We start from the raw sequence: 22,971 nt of genomic DNA on the forward strand, positions 1-22,971 counted from the left end.
GGTACATACATCGAATGTCGCCGCAGACTATTGATGATTGTGATTGGAGAAGTAACAAGTTAAGGATTCTCTAAGGAGGTCGCTAAAGAGGTACTAGCATGTTATAAGTTTGAGAAACACTAAAATAAGGCATGGAGTTTCTACAGGATAGAATTTTCAACAAAACCGTGGTCTTCCTAAGAGGATTGGAAAGACTTTTCTAACAAAATTGAATAATAATACATTTTATTCCGCTGTTCTATAGATTCAATAATAATTATTGTTTCTGATTACTGATCATTTGTGGGATTAATTCTATAAAAATATATATTATACAACTAACACTCTCTGTTGTGTTTCAGTTGGTTGCCAAAATTATTCACAATAAAAAAACCCCTGTGAGTAAATTATTTTTATCTCGACTAAATATGAAACAAATTTCAGCAGGTCGCGGTCTGATGCTTCTGCCCTGCGAGCACCACCCCTTCCACCACCTCCTCCACCCCCTCCCGCTCTCGGTGACCTGCTCAGCGGAAGAGCCTTTGACTGCGGATGCCCCTCACCTTCTACCTGCCACTGTCTGCAGCCACAGTTACATTTTGTCGGTGAGTTTGTTACCTTTTATCTAAAGATGCATTGGATACGAGCAGAAGTTATTGATATGTATCAAGGGGAGTAATCATGATTGATGTGTAGGTACCTTTTATATATACTTAGATTATTTTGCTCACTTTATCTTCCACTTCACTTCGTATGCATGCTTTAGGTTGAATGTGTGGATCACATTGTGTCAACTGTTCACACTTGTACATCAAATAGTTTTCAATTTATCTATCTATTATTTATATAATGGCGGCTCGTCAATATGCACTGCGGAACTGCAGCACCCCCAAGCAAATTGAGAAAAATGTAATATTATAATATACATAAATTTATGTATATTATATGAAAATATCAATATTTTTTAAGCATGAATTGAGCTCGCCCGCGCACCGATATATCCAATAATTATCATACACCATGGTACTGCAGTACCGTTTTCAAACGAATATGCTCGAATGGGCGGAGGAGGGGTGCGGGGAGCAGGGCACGCAGCTGGGAGCTTGATCGGTACTGCAGGCCCGACAGTGTATCGCCGTATCTGCGTTCGTATGTGAGCCCACGCGCGTGCCGAGGGAAGAAATATAGCTTTAATGATATTTTATTAACATTGTTCAAATTTATTTCTGCAAGCAATTTATGCAAAGTTTTTTATTTTAATTAATTATTAATATAATTAATTATTTATATTTAATTTTGATGTTAATAGTAAAATGTAATCCAAACAAAATCAACCAGATATCTTATCCACGAGCCGCCACTGCAAATATGTATAAACTATAGTATTTGTTGGCTTATTCGGTGAAAATCAAGCTGATACTAATAGTTACCAAGCCCATTAATATAATTACATACATAAATAGTTTACTGGAAGTCGTTTTGCATTTCGGATTCATTCTTCGCAAGTTCACACTAGCGATCTAAGATTTATTTGCCTGGACTACAGTGAGACAAAAATGCCTTGAATTAGTGTTACAAGCATAAAAAAGTTTTATTTTTTATAAAACCATCATTATTTTGGCCAGCCATTGGCAATACCGTTGATTGTTGTTTTGCTTCATTATAAATTCTGGAATTAATATATTTTTATTAAATATAGGATTTATTTAGGTTTTTTAAAACTGAATTGTGAACTGCGGCAGTTTGAGAGTACTATTTCTGGTCTGAGGATCAAAATAGGTTGCAGATGTGTGTTTAGATGAACAATCACGAAAAATCATAAAAGTCAGTTACCAAATTACCGAGTGTCAACGGCATGCAGCCATTAGCTTTTCTATAGTTTTTCAAAACAAATGTTTCACGCACAAAATTGTCCAGAACTCAATTAACTCCTGAAATGTACTGATTTTCCACTTATCTCTCTGTTCCTTTTGCACACAGAATTGTATTGCTCGTAATAAACAGTTTTATCCGTAATGCTGATGGTGATGCAAATTATATTTTTCAGATGCCCTTGTGAGTATCGGTAAAAAGCTGACCCCGATTGCTTCCCAAGAGCTGCGCAACACTCGCCTCAGGGCAGAGCTGGTGAGCTTGAACCTCAACCTGCCGGCCAGGGTGTGGCTCCCTTTACATCAGGCGGCGCATTACGTCTTGCGAGTGCCACCGCAAACTGCTGCCGTTTTAAATTCTAAAGACAAGGTACGCCACATATTATCTTAAATTGTTTAACAAAATATAAATAGTTACTTATAAACCAATTGAAGGAAGCTGATAACTTAAAAGGTTTTTTTGAAAATATGACCACACTTATTTAACCTGTTATTTCAGACTCCGTACCTGTTGTATGTGGAAGTCTTGGAAGTTGGAGAGGCGGCACCGTTACCCACTAGACTAATTCAACAACCCACTCCCATGAGACATGCTCGGAGTGAAGAAGCTCTACCTACAGGTAGGATAATATTCTTTTTCCTACTTCGCATTTATGATGTATAACATTTTGAATTGATTGTGTATAAGTTTATTTGTTGTTCTGGTTTTGAGTAGTTATGTTTATTGGGTAGTGATTATTAAAACCTATTTTTAAATTTTATTATTTTATGTGTCGAAGTGTAAAGGAAAATTAGTTGGTGATTAAATTGAAATAAAGTGCTTCAAACATAATTAAGCAGTTCTATGAAATACTCTATTGTTTTATTTTTCAAGAATGGCGAACATTCTCTGTGTATTCCCCGTATGATGAACCTGAGACGGAAGGATGTTGGAGTCAGGAAGATGATGAGTTAACACTTCAGGTAATATTTTATGTAATTTTTTATATTCTCACTTGTTTGAAGTTGCCCATAAAATATATTTTATGAACAAAATAATAAAGTACGAGGGTGGGTCAATAATTCCTTAGAAAAAAGCATTAAAACAGTTTTTATTTTTGTATTTTTTTTTTATTTCTCAACATAATCTCCTTGGAGCTCAATACACTTGGTTAGACGTTTCTCAATTTTTTTTAAACCGTCAGAAAAATAAGTTTTCGGAAGGTCCTCAAAATAAGCATTTGTCCGATCGATGACTTCTTCATTTGAAAAAAAACGTTGTCCACTTAGCCATTTTTTTAAGTTTGGGAAAAGGAAAAAGTCACTGGGGGCTAAATCTGGCAAATACGGTGGGTGGTCGACCAATTCGAACTTCAATTCTTCAATTTTAGCCATTGATCGTAAACATGTGTGAACACGGGCATTGTCCTGATGAAAGAGGATTTTTTTCCTGTTTAAATGAGGCCGTTTTTCTTCAATTTTGTTTTTTAGCTGGTCTAATAAAGATGCATAATAATCCCCTGTTATTGTTTTTCCTTTTTCCAAATAGTCAACGAAAATATTTCCACGTGCATCCCAAAATACAGTACCCATAACCTTACCAGCTGATTTTACGGTTTTCGCCTTCTTTGGACATGGTTCGCCTTTCGCAATCCACTGCTTTGACTGTTCTTTCGTCTCGGGAGTATAGTGGTGTATCCATGTTTCATCTACAGTCACAAAGCGACGAAAAAATTCATCCGGATTGCGTTGCATGAGCGACAACAGGGCTTTAGAGGCCACCACCCTATTGCGTTTATTGTCGACTGTGAGCAAACGCGGCACCCATCTTGCAGAAATTTTTTTCATGCCCAATTTATCATGTAAAATAGAAATGACGCTACCTTTTGAGATCCCTGTAACCTCAATTATCTCACTCAACTTTAATCTTCGGTCACTTAACACCATATCGTGGATTTTATTGATCATTTCTGGTGTAGTCACCTCTACAGGACGTCCTGAGCGTGGTTCATCCTTTGTTGATGTACGACCACGTTTAAATTCATTTAACCAGTTATAAATAGTTGCAAGTGAAGGAGCAGATATGCCGTGAACTAAATCCAACTCATTTTTTATTTCCTTTGCTGTTAACCCTTTTATATTAAAATGTTTAATAACAGCTCTAAACTCAATTTTCTCCATTTTCCATTTTTCCATTTTCCACAAGCAAATTTTTTTTTTAAATGTACGAGAAACACACAACAACCCGACCAATCTGATTGAAACTTCGCAGCATACTGAATCGGTAGTGCCGCTGCATGAAAACAAACCGCTTACAGTACTAGTCGCGCCACCTGTCGGCTTTTCTAAGGACTTATTGACCCACCCTCGTATATGACATTAAAGCATTTTAATTTGGTCATACATGAAGTAAGCTGCACACCGCTTTATATCTATGTAGAACCAATGGAGCAAAATTTTAAAATTAGTAATACCTAAATCTTTTATAATATGGTCACCATAGCGTTAAAGGAAGAAGACTTATCATCTGAAGAAAACAAGCCTCCGAAGCATACTAATCAATCATTGTGATTTTGCATCACTGCGTTGAATTAAGATTGAATTTTTTTTTAAATCCTGCGGCTTTTATGGCAATTGCTAGGTTGTATCCAGTATAAGAAAAGTGGTTACAGGTCAAAATTCTGTATGGCTTAAACCACTCTAAAGCTATGTGAAATTAACCAACACTAACTCATGTATGAAAAGTCAAAGGTGTTAACAGACTATTGGTACCCATTTAATTACAGTATCGGTGTAGAGCAGCCGATAGCCTCTCCCAGTTGTCAGGGTCATCAGCGTCGTCTCGGGAAAGTGTTTTGCTGGCCGCGGCGGATGTGAGGAGGAGACTGGCTGCGGCAGAGGAGCATGCGGGGGCACACGCCTTCCGCAACGCCAAAGACCCCAGTGCACAGGCACTCAAGGTGATTAGTTGCAAGCATTACAATACCCGATTCCCAATTGGAATGAAATCATTTGCAGTGAATAACGCTCTTGTAAAATGATCCTGCTTATACAAATTGCGTTCTTTTGTAAACAGGTAAATATGGTTGGTGGTACTATAAATCGGCAGTCATGCCTTACGGCATTCTTGTCCTATTCTGTAACGTGTCCGTAAATATAGCCAACTACAGTGCATATTGTATGTCGTTGAAAATTTATTCTACCTACACTGCAATAAAGGTGCATATTAAAAATTCGTGTTAATATCTTTGACCTAAACATATATTATTCTTTAACACATCTTTAAGTTTATCCCATTTTTCTCCACACTCAAGAATCATACCCTACAACCATAACCCAGAAGGTAACGGACATCCCTTATTTTTTGTGTTCCCTGGTTAAATAGTTAGAGCAAAGAAAACAGTGTGAGAACTCTGCAATGTAGGTACAGTGTTAGTGTTTATAATCAGATAATAATGTTGTGGTTTTGTTTGAGCGTCATATGATAGTGTTTATCTACTAATGCATAATTATGATTGTAACAGGTGAATGTGCGTACATTGTTTTTTTTATTTACACATAAGCCTCTTGAAGTAATTTATATACTTCTATTAAAAACCGCGATAAATGCGTAAGCAAAACCACAGCTTTTGAATGACTAGTCTAGTATTTTATCAACTTAACCACAATCAGTTGCGACTGGTTCAATGCCATTCAAGTGCACTGCACTCCTTGAAATTTAAAAAAATAAAACTTCACTCAACTTTGGTATTCTTAATTCATTTGTCATCACACTCATCACTCACTTATTGCCATGTAAACTATATAATATGCGAGCTAAAACTGTACATTAATCACAGATCGATCCGGCGATGCAAACGTACGACTGTAAAATTACATGATATTATATTATGATTTCATTGCATTGTGGATTTTTATTATAATTTTCATGCTGGGTTAAATATTCATTGGAATGATTTATTTTAAAAGGGCAAGAATAGAGTTTTTAAATCATATTTTAGTAATTTTGTGTGTGAAATAACTATCTGGCATACGAAAATGTGTCAAGCGGCATCAACATCATGCCACTGATGAATCTAACACACGATTGGACAGACGTCTCGCGGATTTAATTGTAAATAGTCCCGGCATGTGTTTTTCAATGTGTGTTTGGATGCAGAGTATGAACCGAATAGGTTAAGCAAGTGACTAACATCCAAGAAACCTCTTTGTGAGGCGGCCCAGATACACATATATATTAATAAAATACCTACTGTGCGGCAAGTTTAACGTGAAGCGTGACCGCTTCGAGACATAGATCGCAGCGCCACGATGGCGGCCATGAACTTCAACGTATCAATTTCGCACTGAAGTATTTAGATTATCATATCTATCTTACAAAAGAATCATATTATATTGTTTTATTCATAATAATAATATGTCTGTTATGAAAACCAGTGTCTGGAAAACTGGCAAATTTTTGTGTTTCACTTGTGTACCTATTCATTGAACAGAGAAACCCGGATTTTACATTTTTGAAGTGAAGGCAATAAAAGTGAAAATTGATGAAAAATGTAAATTAACATTATATGCGTAAGAATCTGCCAAAGTAATTTGGTTTTTATTGATCTGAGTAAACAAAATTTTATATTATAATATTTATATAATATAAGAATAATATGATTGCAGGAATTGTGGAGTGAAAAAGAAGCCAGAGTGAGAGCAAGCTCTCCATATGGGCAACTGGCAGGCTGGAAACTGTTGGGCGCCATCGTCAAGTGCGGAGACGACCTGCGGCAGGAGCTTCTCGCCTCTCAGCTTCTTCAGGCCCTGCAGGCTCTCTGGGACCAAGAACACGTTCCACTCAAACTTCACCCCTGCAGGGTCGTGTGCTTATCGGACGATTCCGGTCTGATATCGCCGTTGGTGAACACTGTGTCTTTGCACCAAATTAGACGACAGTCGGGCCTGTCACTGCGGGAATATCTGCTGAGAGAGCACGGCACGCCTACTGCTGAACGTTTCATGCGGGCGCAGACCTGCTTCGTCAGATCGGCTGCTGCTTACGCCCTAGCTTCCTATCTCCTGCAACTCAAAGACAGGTTAGATTTTTATATGAACAATGTTATCTACAATCAGTGCTTCTCAAACTTTTTCATACCACGGGGCCCCCAAATATTTTAGTCTTTAGTGAGCAACAGTACTTTATTTATCATTAATTATTATAGGTACATTTTTATTAAAAATAATAGAACATTTTCATTTACTTGCTTGTAAAGCAAACAATAAAAAAAACAAAAAAAGATACTTCAAATTTATTACAGCTACAGCTACAAAAACAATTTAATCAGAGGGGTCTGATTGCATATTTTTACATAAATAATTTATAAATATTAGTTGATTATTTGGATAAAAAAATTTGATCATGTGAAACTTCGACCTCGAGATTTTGACTGATTTGTTTCAGGTATTGTCCAGTGATCACGTTTTTATGTTGTTTTTTATTTTCAAATACTGAAATATTTCGCGGCTCCCCAGCAGGAGCTCCAGTTTGAGAAGTACTGATCTACATGACCAAAATTTTACAACATTTCATAAATTTATTTGAGTAAATAAAAATAACACCACTTACCTACTAAAAAAAATCTTAAAAAAGTACTAAAATTTCTTATTAACCCTTCTTTGTAAATATTTTTATACACATTCAATTGGTTAGCTGTTAATAACAAAACTTGTGTTTGGTGTCTGACACATTTTCGACAGTTTAATTTTATTGATGTTCATTTTTAAACCATACATACTAACAATTATTTGATGTAAATGTTTCAAACAATTAGCAATCCACACTGTATCATCGGCATACTGTAGATTGTTAATAAGTTTCCTATTAACTACTATACCTCCCAATTCACTTTGTAAGGTTTCAATTTCCCTACTGATCTCGTTTTCAATCTCCATATTGGCTGTTTCCAACATAGGTTAGCTATCAATTGAATGTCTATATTAAGGTGACGCATCAGTGAAACGCCAAATAATTTTCAACTGTACGCGCGACGAAATTGTGTACTCGCTTCGCATTCCTTGAGAGAACGTCGAGTCAGACATACGTCACTTTGCTGCGTGATGGCGACGGGCCAATTAATTCTAAAATCGTGTAAAGATGACTAAAAACGTTACCCATTTACTTTAAAAAGAAAACATGTCAATGAATATATTATTATTGTTACTAATAGAATAATAAACAGAACATAAAATGGACGTATGTTGGATTTATATGAGAAATAATATTTCGTTTGACAGGCGTCTTTTGCACCCGCGACCCGCAATCCGCACATCGCCTAGCAACGATCTTTTTAGACCGTGCCTCAACTAATGCATGGCCTTAATATTCTGGGATAAAGAGTTTGTAGCGGCATGACTTCGAAAAGAGACCCATAGATGTCGCTGCCCATTGACTGGATGCCGCAAGCGTTATGTAGACGAATTAGGATTTAACTCTATGTTAACTCCGTAATTTTTATATCTCAGTCTTACAGCCAGTCAGCTTAGTCTGAATAGCACTGACTCTTGATCATACAGGTCCTCTATTTTGAAACTAAGCACCATACACTATCGAGATTCGTTTCTAGTGAAAAATGTGGTTTCTAGTTGTCAAATGTGATACCTACCTGAATTGAACTAATCCTTTGGCACGTTCATCTGGTTACTTGGTCGAGCGAGTCATCTTATCTTGTTAATCTGTTTTCGTGCATCGTTTGAAGTATTCTCTGTTATTGTTGATTAATCTCTGTGAACTCTGAATACCTAAATACTAAAACCAGAAGTGTTTCTATTTTATAAATAAAAAACATAGTATTTAAAATAAAATCTCACTTGAAATGACATGTTTTTTATTAATTATTTGCAGGCATAATGGAAATATACTCTTGGATGTGGAAGGACATCTGATACACATTGACTTTGCATTTATTCTGTCTATATCTCCTAAAAACCTCGGTTTTGAGACGTCGCCATTCAAGGTATTTTATTAGTTTTTGTAGAACATATTTCTCATCCTTTTAAACAGGAATAAATTTGTTTGTAATGTATTCGATACATTGTTATTGAAGAAAATTAGATATATGTACATACATATTGACTATATTTTCTTTATCAAGACTAGATTATGGTGGTGAAACCAAAATGTTACAGTTAAAATTATGAAATATGTATTTGTATTGTACCACTTATAGTGATTACAGAACTACCTTTAGTATGGTTAACTAGAAATGCACACCTTATACCTAATTTAGAATATTTATAACACTATTTAAATGAAATGAATGCTATTTTATTTACAGTTGACAAGTGAAATAGTGGAAGTTATGGACGGCGAGGAATCAGATATGTTCTCGTACTTCAAGATCCTGATGCTGCAAGGATTGGTTGCCGCACGTAAACATCAGGACAGGTTACTGCATATAGTAGAAGTCATGCGACCCGGTAAGCAATTTCTTTCAATTACCTATCTTAGTTTATAACAATCTGTATCAACATTAAAAAAACTTATACAATTTCTTTCTAAGCGAACGACATCGGTTATGATTATTTTCATCAATTTATTTTGTGTATTAGGTACTTATGTATTTTGTTTTATTTTAATTAATATCTCAATTATCCAAAGATGTTGTAAAATTCTTTTATATAGATGGAGTGGAGTCTAAATGAATGAAATTGAAGCAAAAAAAGGACTTTGGTTTACTGATGGAAGAAGCAGGTTCATTTGAATATTAAATTTAGCTATAAATATCTGTGGAAAGATACTCAATCTTCAATTTTATGTAGGCAGACAAAAGCAATACATTTATTATTGTTTTTAACCTGTTGACTACCGTAAAAATGGCACTAGGTACCTGACACCTGAATATAATTTGCCAAAAAGAATTGTGAAAATTGATTGTTATTTTAAATTACATTAAAAATAAATCATAACTAACTAACCGATTATTATTTTTTGTATGAGAAAAGCAGTTTTAAAAAAAAAAATCTCATCTCTGGCAGTGATCCGGTTAAGATGAATAATCATGTAAACCACCGAGAAATGTGTATGTAGGCTATGTTAACAAAGCAACAGACTTCAAACCAGAACGTAAGCTGCTATTTTGTTTTCGAGGCTGCCAATAGCTGAAGAAAATAATGAACTTGTTACCAATGCAACCACAAGTACAATCGTAAAATTCCAAACATGGAATGCGTATCAGACTCCTTCTATATAGTGTCCAAATTCTTTGAGATTATCATTTAACCTTGCTAAACCTTGCTGTAACAATTAGAATTAGAATAGAATGTTGGTGAGTTAGATTTTGTTTATGAATGTATATAAAATATGTGATTTATGTTCAGGTGGTCAGTTGGCATGCTTGAGAGGCGCGGGGGCGGTGCGCGGACTTGGAGCTCGCCTGCACGTCGGCCGAACGGAGGCCCAGCTCGCCGCGCTGGTGGATCAGTTGGTTCACTCCGCCCTCACCTCAATCTCCACCCGACTCTACGACCGGTTTCAGTACATCACCAATGGAATACTCTAGTTTAGTTTTGTACAACCTCTTAGTGTCACTACTTTGCTATTGTGCAGAGTTAAATGGTATAGCGGTTATACGACACTTTTGCATTGTCTCTGTCAGAAGGATGTGTTAGTGAAGTGTAGTTACTGTAGTATAACATTGTTCCACACAAAAACATCTATACACCGGCAATGCATAAGTCTCGTGCGCTAGCTCTAACAATATCGAGAAGCATCGGATAATAATATGACTATATACCAACAATCATTCTGTCAATGCCAGTTGCGTCATAAGCTAACAATTTGAAACAAGATTTGCTTTATGACTGAGAAATGCAAAGTCTCCGGAATGTCATCTCATATGTGACAAAACTAATGAAAATAATGTGTTTTAAGTTTATCCCACATTTCTCCACAGTCAAGAATTAAACTTTGTTTCAGCTTCACCCAGAAAGGAACCCACTTACCATTATTTATGTATTCCACATTTGAAACTAAATTGCAAGTTTTCATATACTGTGTCTCTGGAATCGATCTATTATTGGCATTACAGTCGTATGTGCGTCTTCGTCACCTACAGGAAACGTATCCACTTCTCTCTGTCTGCCGCAAGCTTCTCCACTGACTTTACCTCAGTAATCTGTCTCTTTGTACACAGTACAAACACCGCAGTCTACCCTTATTTTCTCTTGAAGACAAGTCTCTTGGTTTTTTGAGTCATCCCACTTTCTACTTATGAGACTGTAGGGGGATCATTGTATAATATGTACAGTTTGTGAGTGTACCCTTCTTTGTCACACAATATTGATTGTTTGATAAATTATTGACACCCGATGTATCAATTTACTATTGCCATATAGTCAGTATAAAACTGTGATTCTACCCTGTTTGGGCTGATATCTAAGACTAGACCCCCTTACTTCATCACAGGAGTTATTTTAAATTCCAAATTGGTATACAAGAAGAAATGATAAGGCTAGTACATTTTTAAGGAGTTATACGGTGAAGCGGTCGTCTCTTCATCGTTGAATAACACAATATTGGCAGTGATGTTCACCAAGATTGTTTGAAGCTGAAGAAAGTAGCATTACATGTGAACATTGTCTAAGTCAGAGAAGTGTTACTTGTTAAATTTTATGCCAACACTACATATCGAAGTGCAATTTGATTCTGATATAGAAATACTGTAATTCATCTGTATCAATTTAATATTCGCATGGAATTCAACTCGTAAATTTACTTGACAGATTGTTGTGCTGCAAACTATTTAGTGTTGCCATCGAACATTATTTTTTGCTTCTCGATATTGTTACCAGTTATTTTTTTATATTACTCTATTACTCATACGCTATTTTAGCTCCCTTTTAAATATTATGATAATAAATCTCCTCAATATATTTCCTTGAACCCATTTCTTTATCGATTTTAATATTGCCCTCCTGCAACTGTAGTATTACAAAATTAAAGATATACATAATAATTTAATATTTTTACATGTGACCGGACTTCAGCTGTTTTCTTTTGATGTAGAATGTTTATTAACACTTGTCAATATTGTCGACTGGTTTCTTAGGATCTAACTGTCTGGCGCAGCTGTCAAACAGCCTTTAGTTCAGCGATGGCGAACTTTTTATGCATACTTGAAAAATACTTGTAGGGTGCCGTACCAACGACCAATATTGGTGAAAGTATAAATTAGGAATCGCTACGAAATAGGTCCCTAGTAGCAATACTGATTATTGCATATTTATGGAAATTTATATTTTATTAGCACTGAAAACTTTCCCTATGGGAGCACAAAATCTTATAAAAATGACACATACTGATAAAAATTCATTCAAGTATGTTTTTTGTTCATATACAAGCAGAAGATTTAACCATTTAAAAACAAATAAGTACCGAGAAAAATCACTTGAATTGAATACTTGTTTATAGTGATATAATGACAATCGTTCAATCGGCGCTGTCAACAAATGCAGTATTGCAAGTGTGCTGAAGACTAATCTACATTCACTTTTTTAATACATATTTATGTACGACGCCTTCGAAATGTGGTGTTGGCGCCGAATGCTTCGTGTTTCTTGGACAGAGCACAAATGAACAAGTCAATCATCCAGATACTGCGGATAAAAGGATAGCTCTCGACAATATGATTGAGATGCATTTTGCAGTCTGTTCTTGGTAAACTGAAGAAATTTGTGGTTTTGGGTAGCCTCTAAGGAAGGCGAAACAGAGGAAGAGTGTCAGAGCAAAGGAACGTACTGTGAGGTGGGGGGTGGTATGAGGGTTGAGGGAACGACCAAGAAGAGAGTAAAATAATATATATTTTAAATTGAATTCATTCACAATTGTTTCCCTTGCCAGCAGAAGTTCACCACCGCTGTCCTAGTTTGTATAAAAGTATTGGGAATGGGACAACTGGACTCCGGACAATTGGACGCCGCACTGTCGTAGACACGTATACAGAATGTAGACGAGGAATTTTAATCAGTTTCTATCTACTACTTAGTAGTTTTAATTCATTTTACTCTAACATAATGTATTCTTTATTGCGGATTGAGAATTACCATGCCTAAGGCTTTATATAAAATAAAAAACTCTTTCGTTGGAACTTAAACATATGCACATATAAATCATTATTTAGTGTGCATATTTACATTCTCACTAACTATTAAATCATAATATAATCATTTATAATATATAAATAATAATATTAAATATTTTTTTTAAAGTACCTTAAGTACCTCTCGTCCAATTTTTTTCGAATTCCGTGGCGTCCAATTGTCCCGGCGCCAAATCGTCCTAGACCCAAAGGATTTTGTCAATGAGTTAAAAGTTACATTTTTTTATAGGATTGTGACGGTTGAACAGTTAATGTTTTGAATGATTAAAAAAATGCATTATTCTGTTCAGGTATATTTTGACATGTCATACTATTGTTGCAGGGGTTGTGATTTTGGTCTTGATTTAAAGTGTCTATGCAATATCGTCCTTTATAAATATTATCTTTTATTAATAATTGTTATGTGAACGTCAAGCGGATGCTTTGTAAATTTTTGCATTCTTTGAAAGGTATCTCTGTAAGAGAAAAAATATTATAATGAATGTTGTACGAATCACATTTGCTTTTTTTTTTAAAAGGGGCGCTGGCCCGTGAATTAAAAATGACACCATTATCGAAATCTTTTACAAGAAGCTATTTGTTGATTCGTGTTATGAATTCTTGTCTATCTGAATATTTTGAAACATACAGCATCGTCAGCATACTACTATAATATCTAATTTACAGTGTAATTTTTATCTGGTTGCTGGTACTTGGTAAGTTCTTGCCGATATTCGAATCATTGGAGATTACGACTGAAGTAAACCGAATATTCACAACCATTACGCTTTCCTTAATTGATGTTTTATTTTATGAGTTGATTTGATATCAAATTATTTGACAGTGAAACTCCAATTTTACGTCTTTGAAGGGACTGACAAAAAAACGTGTGGGTTTGGAGCATATTATGTTCTTTCACGTTTTTGAGAATGTTTCTTTTCTCTTGAACCGATAATGTTTTCATTTGAATGGGTGTAAACAAAAAAACTAATTAATCTCGATTGGTTTTGGGGACTACAGACATGTCTACAAAAAGAAATGCACACGTGAGTCTTTAATTTTGTTGAATTCAATGTGTTTTTTTAATTGAATTTTGGTTATTTCAGACGTAAATTGGGAGATATAAAAATGTATAACTAGGAATTAAACGTACTAAAATGAAGTAAATAAAAAAATTAATTTGATCATGGGTACTGCAGACATCTGCAAAAAGAAATTTGCAACGATTCTGGAATTTTGTTGAATTGAATGTGTTTTTTAATTGAATTTTGTTTATTTTAGACGTAAATTGCAAGAAATTAAAATGATAAACTGGGAATTAAACGTACTAAAATGAAATGAGACTGCAGAAACTAGAGGCAAATAGCAAGAAAACATGACTTTCGGGCACGTAAAATCGGGGATCCACTGTATATATAAAACTGTTGAAAAAAATTAAAAGAAATATTTTTAAGCTGACAATATGCTGTTATTAACACAAATTCAATAGTCCTCGTCATTTATTATTTTTCATTCTTTGAAATTCGGTGTTACGAATGGTGTTTTTGTCTCATCAAGAATTTTCTCTAATCTTTCATTTTGAATTTTATTATATGTAATAATTAATGGTATTTGAACTGAAAAAAAAAACACCCATCGACAAACAATGAAGTTATGCATTAATTGAAATACCCAATCTGTTGATAACTGTCGCCAAACATGTGAGAAAGATAAAACGTTATGAAATTTGTAAATATAAATATGATAGTAAATTGATAAGCAGTGTGAAGGGTTGAAAGTTGAGGTTAGTCATCCCCAAATGTAAATCGGACTCATATATATATTATATTTACAATATGTATTGAAAAATATTAAGCTACATATATTTTATTCTATTTTGTATTTAAAATTTATACAAATCGGTAACCGTAAGAATGTAATTACTATTGTTGGAATTATTCAAGTGTGGAATTTATTCAAATCCATTGAAACTGATGTACATAGTATATAAAAGGTTTTTAAATAGCTTTTGTCATTTTTGTGTTTCTAGTTGCTAGTGTTAATAGTTAATAAATCGAAAAATTGAGATTTTTACATGTGCTGCAGACGTGTCTGTTTGTTAGAGGAGAATACGCCGAATCATAATCTCACCCGGTTCAATAACGTGGTTTAAGTGAGCTCAATGACGTTGAAGAAATGCTTATTCGGTCAGATGGAGTCTTCTGTGGTTACTGGTTTGATTTTTCTATGCAAGTACCAATGATCTGCGTCTTTCGAAAATTAGACAAGGGGTTTAATTTTTTGCTCCACTTTTTTATAATATGTTTAGGCTCCATCTCAATGGTAAAAGAGTATCTCTTCAACATCTTTGGAGCTCACATATAAATAACCAACAAGAACAATAATATTTGTGAGATTTTCAGCTCTTTCCATTTTTGGTAGTCAACAATATGAGTCTACGAGTGGAGGTTATTATTAATATTTTTTTACGGGGAATGGTTTTGAGCTATTTGCTTTACCCATTGGTTCCTTGTTCTTGGCAATACGCATTAAAATAAAATTGCCTGTGAATTTTGCCAGATGCAGGATTCAAATCCGTGAATCATAGCTTCGGAGTCAGTTAATCTGACTTTACTCCACTGTGGATATACATAATATTATATAATATAGAAATATTCAATTTACTAATACATACTCATCAATGTTAAACGCTGTTAAAATTTATTTTCTGAAATCTAAAGATTTCTATTGAGATTTTGAATTTAAAAATCCATTTATGTTAAGTTTCGTTATGAATAATACATAAAAGCGTTTTGTGCAAATTTATCTCAACGTTTCTATCAGTCTATTTCGATTTTTTATTAATAAAATAAGATGTTTTGTATTTCGTCTGGTTTTGTATTTCAGTTAGTTTTGTATTTCGATTGGTTTTCATAAAATCCAGTTGATATACATAATGCTTTATTTTTTACCGATTCAGTTCAATGGAATTTGATAGTTTTCGAAATGAAACTAATGATTTGCTTGATGTTCTTGAAATTGATAAACACCCAAATTTTTTTCTCTATAAATATAAATTTTTTCTTCAAAATTAATCCAATCTTTTTTTTAAAAAAAAACTCGTAAACAACCCTCATTAAATTAATGCATGATATAATAATTAATTATTATCTTGTAAGATAAGAGAATACAAAATTTTGACTGCATGATATTTATGAATCGTAAACAAAAAATGACTGATCTTATGTCGTAAATAAAGTCCACCCATTCGAAACAAGATTGCGCTAAGGTTTTCATCAATTCGATTAGATCTACGTCATCGTTAATTTTAGTACACACTGGCCTGACTACATCTGCAGAGTTATTCTGTCAGTTGTTTTAACTAAAGCAAAATTTGTTACATGCATAAAATCTGCTAAAGTGTATGCCTGCCTAATTAGTATGGAAATATTGTGTATGCACATGTGGCATTTTTTGCTTTAATTATCACTGTACTGGAATAACCCTGGATAAGTTGTTTTGGCATTTTTTGATTTTAACTCCAATTGTATAAATCGCCTCGTATTTTAACAGTAAACAGAATATAACATATTACAGTAAAACCTCGTGAATACGAATTCCACGGGACCAAAAATTAAAAAAAAAAAATTCGAATTACGAATTATGAAATGTATGGGGGAAAAATATTAAAATTATTATTTTTTTTTTTTGATTTTTATCAATATTGTTTATTATTATAGATGTGCCTACCAAATTTCCGGTTCTGTGTGACTTAATGGGTCATAAAATTTCAGGATTTTTATTACCTTCTTAAAATAAGTAATTTATGATGTTTTACGAAAAGTCTGTCACAATTTTCAATGACTGGCTCATGAAATAGTGTACTTTATTACGATTTATTGAATATTTTTATATGCCAGGACTCTTGAAATAATTTAGAATTACGAAATTCGAATTAAAGGTATGGTTTTATATGAAAATAATGTTCAAGGGACTTTTTTTTCATGAAAATTTCGAATTACGGCGATATTCAAATTATCCGTGTTCTTATTCACGAGGTTCTACTGTATTATATTTGCTGTTTTTTAATTTCAAACGTTTTTATTTATTGTCATCCAATGAATGAAAATATCAATTAAATGAAATGAATTTATGTATTCCAAATTATATCAGGTGTGAGAAATATAATGTATTCATTAACATATTGATCGCCAACATATTTTTCTTAAAATGAAGTGTTGATGTAAAGATGTTTTTTTTGGTGCATTCTTTTACATGATTATTGTTTTTTTTTATATGCTGGCGGCAGGTGTCCAATTGCGGCGCTAATAGAAAGATTTATTACATTGCGCCAAGTCAGCCACCTCACCGGTCACCTGTCTTGCTCGCGCATGAGGTTGTTTTTATAATTTTATCCATTGATTTTAGATTTATCAATCAGTCACTTAAATTACGATTAGTTATCCAGCAAAATCTTATTTGCGAGTTTGAATGTTGTGACACAGTGTATACATAAACTTTTACTTTGCGAGCCCATTTTTAGATACTTTGAATGAATATTCTCAGGCCAAGGTGCAGTAACATCTACATGGGCTATGCCGGTCACTTTATAAAGGTAAATACACAATGCGAATGCCTGCCGGCGCTGTATAACAATTCAAATGTAGGTGTTCCTTGCAGGTCATTGGTGACCCCCACGGCGACCTTGAAGTAAACCAGTGCCGGTCACCGGTGACCCCCATGGCGATCAATATGTTACACAACTTTTCGTATGATTTTATTTAAATAATTTTTGGAAAAACATTATTCAAGTCTGATGGTCAAATAGGGTGTAAGGGACATTTTATTAATGTGTTATTTACGGAGTATAAATTGTTGCGATTGTTTAGAATGTCATTTTAAGCATTGTCACACACAAGGTTTATTCTGATATGAACTATTTTTTTTTACAGGATTTGATGCGCTCTCCTGTAATGTTTCAAATTGTCACTTCCGTCCTTTTGGCATATCAAACTGGAATTAGCTTAAATTATTTTAAATACACAGAAAAAGCGATATGTTGGTTAAGTGTTTCCCAAACTGTGGGATGTGTAACCCTGGTGGTACGCAGTTAGTTAACCTTTTATTGTGTAAAATATGTTTGCGTTATCTGCATATATATATAAAGTCTGCTTACTATTAGAATCGGGGCGATTTTTCATTTTCAAACGGTTTTGTTAACGTTAACATAAATATGTGTTTGTAAGTTGAGTGATTTACTATTATAATATAAGTATGTTCTTGTACAAGTCATAATTATACCATGACATTAAGCATGAAACTAAAAATAGACTGAAATCTTTAGTTATTGCAAAGTAAATAGTAATTGAATGGTGCTTGAATTTGTTTCCTTATCGAAATTTAGTGTGAAAATATTGTTGGAAAAAAAAAATACCTACTGTAAGTTTTTAAATGATGTGAATTAGACCACGGTCTCGCCCCATGGTTATTTTTTACAGCGAGAATGCGTTTGATTATATTTGATATTTTAACAATTCATTCATTGTTTTGTGATCGGCAGATAGAAGGTTTTAGCATAGACATATTAATTAATGTATTAATCATTTATTTAATCATCAATCTATTTATTCTAATAATATTCTTAACATAATGATCAATACTCTTATGCAGTGTCAAATAAAATGTGCTCTAAACTACATTTTACATTCCATAGACATTATTTCATATTTTTCATAGTCATTGACGTTTATAAAAGACATAATGTAACCTCACATAAGAGGTGACTTTATTCTTTATAAATAAATAACCCTCACACACTTCATATCTTGTTATGAAACAATAATTATTGTCCAACATCAAAAAATAAATGCAATTATTATTGTGATAACATTATATTTAAAACTCTTATCATATATTAATTTAAATATTTTTTTTATGCAAGACTGAATATCGGTGTCAAAGAATATCTGTTAGTGACGAAGCCCACCAGAAGCGGCGCTCGGTGCGCTCACTACGAAGTAGGCCCCCTCCCGCCCACGGATTACCCTTCACCTATGTAATAAGGTGCACGAGAAGCACAAAATAATTATTATTATCAGCGTCTCTCATAACAAAGCAATAAAAATATTATTGTATTTCTCGGTGGCTTGTAATTCATATTCACGATGACGTAATTCTACCAGCGAAATATCGGACACCCAGCAACTAAACAATGAGTTCACTGTTATTAAATAATGCCTACTCTCCCGTCTATCGACAACGCGTCCAGAAGCGGATAAAATAAAATGGCGCGCGCCCCTTTTGCTTGCCGTGTTCAATGGGGTTTGGTCATATTTAACAACATAGTATTTTCGTTTATTCGTCCCGCTGAGAAGCCAAACAACGTGTGAATCATGGGGCGAGCGGACACAGTGCTTCGTCAAAGCCAGTGTGCGCTGCCATATTTGATTACGTTGTATTTTCGATGATTCACATTGAATATGCGCGAGCGCCCCGCAAGCTCGATTCTATATGCACGGCGCCTTAGAGGCAAGTAGACAGTCATACTTACGAAACTTTAAGTAAAATAGTTATATCGTGGGTTATGCGCATATGCTCCTCTTTCGATTGCACATGGGCTTCAAGTGGCTGACATCCATTTCTCGTAAAAACAAAATCTGTTAATACAAACCTCCACCCTGTGGAGGCCCATATGATCCTATTAGGACCGGACATGGTCGAAGAGGAATGCTAAATCATTACTCATATAATATCGGCTGTGCTACCCGCTTGCATATAACTATATATTTTGTTCGTTATATCGAGGTTCTACTGTACTTACAATATAATTTGAAAAGAGTTTTGAATATAATATAATGGTATGTGTAAATTAAAAAGATATGGAAAAATCAGTAAAAAATTAATTACATAATGATAATAGTTTGAATTATTTATTATGAATAATTAGTATCCCTGATTTGTGTTGCCATTTTTTATATTAATTTTTCCTTTATCACTGAATGATTGCAATTTTGACAATATATACCTCTACATATAATAGAGAATTAATTATTATTAAGAGAGAAATTTCTTGCATTTATGGTCCAACAAATTTTGTTCTAGATTTAGTCAACATCCTCATCGTATCATCACACTAATTTATAAAACTAGACTATTTTCTTAATTTGCTGGCGAATCGTGGTTTGCCGGCTGCATACAAAATGATTTTTACAAATGGTGCTCCGCTTGTAAATGTCATTGCTTACGATTTTTTTGTATATAATTAGTACATAAAAAAAAAAACTTATACCACTTTTGACATCCTCAGCGTATACCCAAAATAATTAATATTTAAAAAAATATATTTTATTTTATAATTATTATTAGCAGTCATAATGATAAATATTTTTTTCTTAACATTTATTATTTTATTGCATGTGCTAGATTTTAATTTGAAAGTATTAAATTTTATATATTTTTTTAAAATGAGGTTGTATTATATAATAATATAATATGTGTAATTTCTTTATAAACCTCCTAGGAGTCTGTTACAGTTACACAAAAATTCAGATTTCATATAATTTCTACTCATCGGCATCTAATTAATTATATTTCAATTGATTTTTAATATACTTATTTTTTAATGGCGAGATTCTCATAAAATATATCAATATTTGTACATTATATTTGTTAATAAATAAGTCTTGTAATCGAGCGTACGGTTTTTTATAATATCCATTATTTACCTGTTTCCGCATTCATTCCTTCTTCGTCTTTTCATCGGTTGTCAGTATGCTTTTCCAATTAAGCTACATATAGCCCATATTATTTAATCACGACGATTTTAACTAGCTTATTTAGTTTTTATAACGTTCTTAGACTTACTTTTAATAAACTATTTCATTTATTCAACGAATAAGACACATGATTTGAGAATGTGACATTCTATATATATATTGAATATACATAGGTAATTTGAAAACATCTCATGCATATACACTAGAAAAAATCATTTTGTAGAAATTTAAAATAGAAAAAATTTGTTGAATAAAAGAAATAGTTTATTATATTATTATTCTGGTTAGCTTTGTGGTCTGTATGAAGATTCCAGCGCAGTTCAGTCAGTTATTGTTGGAAGGCTGTCGTAATGTACTGGCAACGAGGAGTCCAATCGGAGGAAGAGTTAGGCCAAAACTTCACTGGCTAGATGAAGGTACCAATGAATGCTGTATGCTTGGGGTAGCGGATTGGAATGTGGCCATTTTGGGTAGGGATAGGTGGAGGGATCCAACAGAGCTTGTGATTTTTAGCTTGAAATTTCAGTCAGATCCGACGACTCGGAAAGAAAAAAATCGGAAAATTGTTAAAATAAGACAATTGTTCTAAAAATAAAATAGTGTTATCATTAGTACTGGTAAATATTGCAATAAGAAACTTCGTAAAATAAATCTTTATTTTCTTTTTTTTTGGTGTTTACATTGTTTTATATAAAATATAAAAACAGACTTACAAAACTATACATAATAAATTAATACGATCTTACACTAAATTATCTCATTATCACTTTGATCTTATGAGTTCTTATATTAAGTATGTATTTAGAATACTGAAGGATTTTGCTCTCCACTTATATTCGAAAAGAATATTAGTAAAATCATAGCGAAATAGAATTAACATTTGTTTCTTTCTACAATCATACTGCAACCACCCTCACAAAGCGAATCGCACCATACCGTCTATTGTATACTATGGAACTGAACATTTATCATAATTCGTATATAGTGATGTTCGTGAGATTAATATCGCATTGCGAGTCTGGTTATCGTATAATAATGAATTTATTAGAAGTTGACCAAAGCAAAGCTAGTAGGAGGGATATTTTCGGCAAGTAGATGACACTACCAGCACAGTTTTACGTTTAATTTGAAACATTTCAGTTTACTTGACGAGGTGAGAACAACAGCCATGCGAGTGATAAACAAATATAATTTATCAGAAAAATTTCAATAAAATGTTTTAACATCCAGCTACTATCACTATTAATCAAGAATCTGTTATAATATCGTCGTCGAGTCATTAAAAGTTAAAACCTCTGACGTGACAAAATTAAAATTTAGGTAATACAAAAAACTACTTTGTAAACACAAAATTGTTTCTGGATAGCTTAATTTATCAAAATATAAGTAATATAAGGCTTGAGTGTTTGCAATAATAGCTCTTCTGTATTAATTGACTATGTATGTTGGAACTATTATGGTCTCATTAAAATGAGGTTATGTTACATCGTGAGGTTTTTATAATTAATTATTAGATTAAAATTTTGTGGATAAAGAATGTGGACTATATATGGTTTTACTAAATTAAGCAGTATAGTATAAATTAATGGAAAATATATTAAAAAATATATTGACAAAATTGTCACATTGGAGGTTTTAACAGCTCAATAACGAAACACAGGTAAGTAGAGCCCTTATCTGATTTTGGCACATATAAAATTTGCATTGTAGCTTATTGATAATTGTGTATGGAATAGATGAGTTTTCACCATCTATATGTAACTATGTACATAGCTAAATACATAAACGAATACAGGGCCGCCCTAAAACCTACTGAATCGACAAGATCATCAAATTTTGGCGGACGTGTGTGGCAGTGAAGCACTAGGATCAAGAATAGTGAATGAGAGAAGTTAGGCTTTCATTCAGCACTGAATCGATCTTGGCTGATAATGATGACGAAGCTGACATGTGTACATGAAATAGGTACTCTTATCTAACTTTATTTAAAAAAAAAATTTCGCTCGATTGACTTGTTCTCAACGTGTCATTTAATGAGTGAGGTTACTAGTTGCAAAGTCAGATATCTCCGAAGTCTAATACCGAATGGGCTTTGAGATAATAATAAATTAAATAATAATTAAACCGTTATGGAAAATACAGATCGCAAAATGTTGCAATGTCTCAAAAATTGAAAGTCAATTACAAACTCCAACAGGAAGTTTTACCAGATATATTTTAATATAATAATTGTAATGTCAAGTAAATTAAATTAAATGTGTAATGAGT

General features: G+C 33.4%; 1 protein-coding gene and 1 long non-coding RNA gene across 6 annotated transcripts in view; both read left to right on the top strand.

The window, feature by feature from the left end:
• Positions 1 to 18,349, top strand: part of fwd (phosphatidylinositol 4-kinase beta fwd) — a 47,421-nt gene extending 29,072 nt beyond the window's left edge. The window contains exons 6-16 of one of the 5 annotated variants that reach the window (XR_015071270.1): positions 424 to 584; positions 2,027 to 2,220; positions 2,350 to 2,470; positions 2,725 to 2,813; positions 4,616 to 4,789; positions 6,498 to 6,910; positions 8,716 to 8,827; positions 9,149 to 9,290; positions 10,191 to 10,371; positions 17,238 to 17,324; positions 17,881 to 18,349. Coding sequence is in view for 4 of the 5 variants with exons in the window: in XM_085951552.1 (XP_085807678.1) it covers positions 424 to 584; positions 2,027 to 2,220; positions 2,350 to 2,470; positions 2,725 to 2,813; positions 4,616 to 4,789; positions 6,498 to 6,910; positions 8,716 to 8,827; positions 9,149 to 9,290; positions 10,191 to 10,371; position 17,881 (1,588 nt within the window). In the remaining variant the exon portion in view is untranslated. Of the gene's footprint in view, positions 1 to 423; positions 585 to 2,026; positions 2,221 to 2,349; positions 2,471 to 2,724; positions 2,814 to 4,615; positions 4,790 to 6,497; positions 6,911 to 8,715; positions 8,828 to 9,148; positions 9,291 to 10,190; positions 10,511 to 17,237; positions 17,325 to 17,880 lie in introns of those variants that run through there. The other 4 variants (XM_085951552.1, XM_085951566.1, XM_085951543.1 and 1 more) reach the window with 4 other exon arrangements.
• LOC147078950 (uncharacterized) lies at positions 11,258 to 13,823 on the top strand. The gene is made up of 2 exons (XR_015071272.1): positions 11,258 to 12,747; positions 13,162 to 13,823. It is a non-coding gene; the product is annotated as an uncharacterized LOC147078950 (long non-coding RNA).
• Positions 18,350 to 22,971: the final 4,622 nt, after the last annotated feature.

Source organism: Rhyacophila brunnea, unplaced genomic scaffold (assembly GCF_057557595.1).
Source record: "Rhyacophila brunnea isolate RB1 unplaced genomic scaffold, BYU_Rbru_1.0 scaffold_10, whole genome shotgun sequence".
In the NCBI taxonomy this organism is placed as follows: domain Eukaryota; kingdom Metazoa; phylum Arthropoda; class Insecta; order Trichoptera; family Rhyacophilidae; genus Rhyacophila; species Rhyacophila brunnea.